A 5392-nucleotide genomic window follows, 5' to 3' on the forward strand; every position below is an offset into this window, starting at 1 on the left:
CTCACTGCGTGTTGTAGAGTCGTGTTGGACTCACTGCGTGTTGTAGAGTCGTGTAGGACTCACTGCGTGTTGTAGAGTCGGTGTAGGACTCACTGCGTGTTGTAGAGTCGTGTGGACTCACTGCGTGTTGTAGAGTCGTGTTGGACTCACTGCGTGTTGTAGAGTCGTGTTGGACTCACTGTGTGTTGTAGAGTCGGTGTAGGACTCACTGCGTGTTGTAGAGTCGGTGTAGGACTCACTGCGTGTTGTAGAGTCGGTGTAGGACTCACTGCGTGTTGTAGAGTCGTGTTGGACTCACTGCGTGTTGTAGAGTCGTGTTGGACTCACTGCGTGTTGTAGAGTCGTGTTGGACTCACTGTGTGTTGTAGAGTCGGTGTAGGACTCACTGCGTGTTGTAGAGTCGGTGTAGGACTCACTGCGTGTTGTAGAGTCGTGTTGGACTCACTGCGTGTTGTAGAGTTGGTGTTGGACTCACTGCGTGTTGTAGAGTCGTGTTGGACTCACTGTGTGTTGTAGAGTTGGTGTTGGACTCACTGCGTGTTGTAGAGTCGTGTTGGACTCACTGCGTGTTGTAGAGTTGGTGTTGGACTCACTGCGTGTTGTAGAGTCGGTGTTGGACTCACTGCGTGTTGTAGAGTCGGTGTAGGACTCACTGCGTGTTGTAGAGTCGTGTTGGACTCACTGCGTGTCCCTCTGCATCAGAAGGCCGTCAGTGGACCTGTGGACCGGCCCTCTGTCTGGGCGTGGATCAGAACAGTTCCTCGAGGAAGTCTGAAGATTTATGGGGAACGGAGCGAGAGAGGATAAAGGGTGCCCTTCAACGGAGACAGGACGCGGGAGGGGGGACGTGGAGAGGGGAGGGAGTCAGGTGTAGGGAGAGAGAGGGAGGGAGTGAAGGGGAGCGGGAGAGGAGGGGGATAGAGAGGGAGGTAGAGAGGGAAGGGGAGGGAGGGGGAGGGGATAGTGAGGGAGAGGGAGAGAGGGAGAGGGAGAGATCAATAGCATCTACAGTGATGATGAAATATGGTGTAAGCTGATCTGGTGTCTAATCACTGCTGTGTTGGACGCTTTTTTATTTGTGTGTGTGTACATGCACGTGAGCGTGTGCGTAAACACCTTCGTGCCATGTGTGTGTGACCTTGCGTACATGTCCTTTTGTGACCTGATGAAAGACATTCACCCTTCAGATTCTGTTTTTAATAAACCGCCGGACTAATGTATAAAATCTGCATCAATTCAGCAAATTCATTCCTACCAAACCATACAGTCCTCTACAGACACACTCTGATCAGCCCACCTAGCATGGAGCTGTGCGTTAGATTCCCCCGGCGGAAGGTCTTCCTCTACAGACACACTCTGATCAGCCCACCTAGCATGGAGCTGTGCGTTAGATTCCCCCGGCGGAAGGTCTTCCTCTACAGGCATTCTCTCATATTCCACCCCCAGCCCCCTGAGGCTAGGCTAGGCTAGGGTTAGCCTAACCCTAGCCTAGCCTAACCTAACCTGAGGGTTAGGGCTAGGGTTAGCCTAACCCTAGGGCTAGGGTTAGTCTAATCCTAAGGTTAGGCTAACCCCAGCCTAGCCTAACCTGAGGGTTAGGGTTAGCCTAACCCTAGGGCTAGGGTCAGTCTAACCCTAGCTCTAACCCTAGCCCTAACCCTAAGGTTAGGCTAACCCCAGCCTAGCCTAACCCTAGCCCTAACCCTAAGGTTAGGCTAACCCCAGCCTAGCCTAACCCTAGCCCTAACCCTAAGGTTAGGCTAACCTAGCCTAGCCTAACCTTACGGTAGGCTAGGGTTAGCCTAACCCTAGCCCTAACCCTAAGGTTAGTTAAGAGCCCTAGCCTAACCTAACCTCAGGGTTAGCCGACCAAACATGTGGTAACTTGTTTAACGACAGAGGCAGGCCCCCAGCCTCAGACCCTGTCCGCGGTGCTCAGCCTCTCCACCGGGGGGCGTGGTGGTGGAGCCGCGGTGCTCAGCCTCTCCACCGGGGGGCGTGGTGGTGGAGCCGCGGTGCTCAGCCTCTCCACCGGGGGGCGTAGCGGTGGAGACGCGGTGCTCAGCCTCTCCACCGGGGGGCGTGGTGGTGGAGCCGCGGTGCTCAGCCTCTCCACCGGGGGGCGAGGCGGTGGAGCCGCGGTGCTCAGCCTCTCCACCGGGGGGCGTGGTGGTGGAGCCGCGGTGCTCAGCCTCTCCACCGGGGGGCGTGGTGGTGCTCAGCCTCTCCACCGGGGGGCGTGGTGGTGGAGCCGCGGTGCTCAGCCTCTCCACCGGGGGGCGTGGTGGTGGAGCCGCGGTGCTCAGCCTCTCCACCGGGGGGCGTGGTGGTGGAGCCGCAGTGCTCAGCCTCTCCACCGGGGGGCGTGGTGGTGGAGCCGCGGTGCTCAGCCTCTCCACCGGGGGGCGTGGCGGTGGAGCCGCGGTGCTCAGCCTCTCCACCGGGGGGCGAGGGCGCCGGTTGGCCTCGCGTTGCATCATCTCGCTCGGTGCCAGCCTGGCGCATTTCCTAACTGCAGTTTGAGGCTTGCAGGATGTGGTCTGAATCTCTGAAAGCGTTCTAATAAATACAGAATGGGGTCTTAGTGAAAAACAAAAACAGGAAGAAACTGGATGGGGCAGCAGGTGCCCAGAATGCATCAGTGATCTCCTCCCCCACAAGAGATAGAAAACAAGATCAAGTTGTAGCATTGGAACCAACGGTGGTCTGCATGCCCTATTGCACAACCTCCAACAACTTCCTTCATTACCAGTTTAATATTTTAGAGTTCATCTGTCCCGCGGCCTTCAGGATGACGCCGGTACCGAGGGGGAGCTCACATGTTCAGAGTCAGACCGCAGGTTTCCTGTCTCATGATCCTCTGCGTTCTCTGCTATGACTCTGGGGTTTGCCCAATGTTGGGGTGTTACCTGGTAAATACGTACACACACCGTACACCCACACACACCCAGAGGCCTACACACACCAGCATACACACACCCAGAGACTTCATGGATGAAGACCCAGAGAACGGACTTCATGGATAAAGACCCAGAGAACAGACTTCATGGATAAAGACCCAGAGAACAGACCCATGACCAGGACCAGGAACAAGACGAAGACGATGACCCAGAAATCAGAAGAAAATAACTTCTCTCCAAATACTCATATACTCATACAAATTCCACAGCCCGCTAGAAACAAGCCTTACCTGCCGGTCCACAAAGGAGGGATTCCTTCCGTAGCATGCGGGGCTATGAAGGCCACCAGCTGTGGGACCAAATTAGTAGACATTTTCGGCCGTGAAGAAAGATCTAGTGTCTCTCCTTCTCCATTTGAACCACCAACACAAAGAGAGAGGTAGAATCCGATACCAAAATACTTAAAGGGGACCTATTATGCTTTTTCGACTTTTATGATCTATAAACGTTGTTATAATGATTGATAGTCATGTTTAACCATACACAAAAAACGATGTCGAAGTCAGCAGGGAATACGTCGAAATGCATGAACGTCATTATTTGACACTTTAGTATTGTTAAACATGACTATCAATCATTATAACAACGTTTGTAGGTCATAAAAGTCGAGGCCCTTTAAAGATTTCCCGGAATAAGTTATATTCTCAACATGTGAAAAAAACATTCTTCATTTTTCATTATTGCAATTTTCCAAGTATAAGTCCTGCAAATAAACTATAATCAATAAATTGCTGATCAACCAGGGAATCCTTTAAAAGAGCATAGAATAGCACCTTTCTGATAGGTCGGTAGAATCTGTATAAGAATCGTGGATCTGAGAGGTTACTTAGTCAAAAATATATAGAATCATATCCAGAGTGTTCGACAAATCCAGACTCTTAAAGGTCCCATGGCATTAAAATGTCACTTTTTTAGGTTTTCTAACATTACTATGAGTTCTCCTAGCCTGCCTATGGTCCCCCAGTAGCTACCGTTAGGTGTAAAAAGAGCACCAGGTATTGTTAACCGCAATGAGAGTGGGTGGAGCCTGTAGCTGTACTTTCCCGCCAACACGGCGACACCACATGGGAACCTTTGACCTTTGTCTGTTTGTTTCAGTCTGAGTCACTGGAGTTACCTCAACATCATGTCCCCCCCCCTCCTCCACAAGACCTCTGGTCTCCATGTAAACAAACATGGAATTTTCATTGCATAGTCTTGTGTTTTACATATCTATATTTGTGACCATTGGAGACCAAACTTAAAAAGCGTTGAAACAATATAAAAGCTGTCAAGTTACAATATATAAGTTAAATATATGTAAGCAAATATAATGTACAATAAGTCCTCATTGTGTTCCACCCCCCCTGGTGTTCTGTTCAGACCAGGAGCATCAGAAGTTCTGTCTGTTGTACACACACACACACACACACACACACACACACACACACACACACACACACACACACACACACACACACACATAGGAGTTTGTGAACCAAATGAACCAACCCCTACAAAATAATAAAATAAGGAGCCAGCCCCCGACTGCTGACAGTGCAGTATTTTCTGCTTGTGTTGGGGAACTCATCATCGCACTGCAACTTACTACCTGGACGGGGAAACGTGTAGATGCCAGGGCTTTTCTCACCCTTTAATAACAGTGTGAGATAGAGACACACACACAAAAATGCACTCATCCTCTCTCTGTGTCTCAGACACTCACACTGTCTCCGTCTCTTCATCAGATGCCGTCTCACACACGGGCATGGCAGGGGAAGGTGGCCCTACTTAACACAACGACTGTTCCCGAGAGTCAGTCTCTCTGTCTGTCTGTATCTCTCTGTCTCTCTCTGTCTCTCTCTCTCTGTCTCTCTGTCTCTCTCTCTCTCTCTCTCTCTCTCTCTCTCTCTGTCTCTCTGTCTCTCTCTCTCTCTCTCTGTCTCTCTACCTCACTCTCAGAGAGGAACATTAGTTCAGCATGTGATGAACAGAGTGTCTGCTGCTCTGGTCCAGAGCTTCTTGTGTTAGTGGCTTGCTGCTTGTGTTCTCTGAATGAGCAACATGTGACTGAACATGATGACTGCTCTGTGTCTCTGTTCAGCAGCACAGCCTACAGGTCCATCCAGAATTAGATTAATTAGTGCTCTGTCTAGACAAACGAGAAACACACACACACACACACACACACACACACACACACACACACACACACACACACACACACACACGCGCGCGACAGCCACACACGTGGCTTCTGGGTGCGTTCTGGGCGTTCCTCAGACCTTAGTGTGTGTCTGTACGGTCGTTAGAGCTGTTCAATCTGTCTTCATCAGGGGATGCTCCTCCAACTCAGGGAGGTCAGTGAATGGGCACTGCTGTGTGTGTGTGTGCCCGTGTGTGTCTGCACGTGTGTGTGTGCTGTTGTGTGTGCCATGTGTGTGTATGTGTGT

The 5392-nt window shown here is 51.1% G+C and overlaps 1 protein-coding gene and 1 long non-coding RNA gene across 2 annotated transcripts in view; both read right to left on the bottom strand.

Moving 5' to 3' along the window:
* LOC132454764 (uncharacterized) overlaps positions 1 to 1355 on the bottom strand; it is a 6065-nt gene extending 4710 nt beyond the window's left edge. Inside the window, exon 1 of the long non-coding RNA XR_009524992.1 lies at positions 683 to 1355. This is a non-coding gene — a long non-coding RNA (uncharacterized LOC132454764). The remainder of the gene's footprint in view (positions 1 to 682) is intronic.
* A 494-nt stretch (positions 1356 to 1849) lies between these two features.
* LOC132454766 (proline-rich protein 2-like) lies at positions 1850 to 3473 on the bottom strand. Its single transcript, XM_060048348.1, has 2 exons — positions 3191 to 3473; positions 1850 to 2559 (listed from the first exon to the last, which is right to left on the bottom strand). The coding sequence occupies exons 1-2, from the start codon at positions 3271 to 3273 to the stop codon at positions 1890 to 1892; spliced, it is 753 nt and encodes a 250-aa protein (XP_059904331.1). The 5' UTR covers positions 3274 to 3473; the 3' UTR covers positions 1850 to 1889.
* Between the last annotated feature and the right edge of the window lie 1919 nt (positions 3474 to 5392).

Source organism: Gadus macrocephalus, chromosome 3 (genome assembly GCF_031168955.1).
Source record: "Gadus macrocephalus chromosome 3, ASM3116895v1".
Classification (NCBI taxonomy): domain Eukaryota; kingdom Metazoa; phylum Chordata; class Actinopteri; order Gadiformes; family Gadidae; genus Gadus; species Gadus macrocephalus.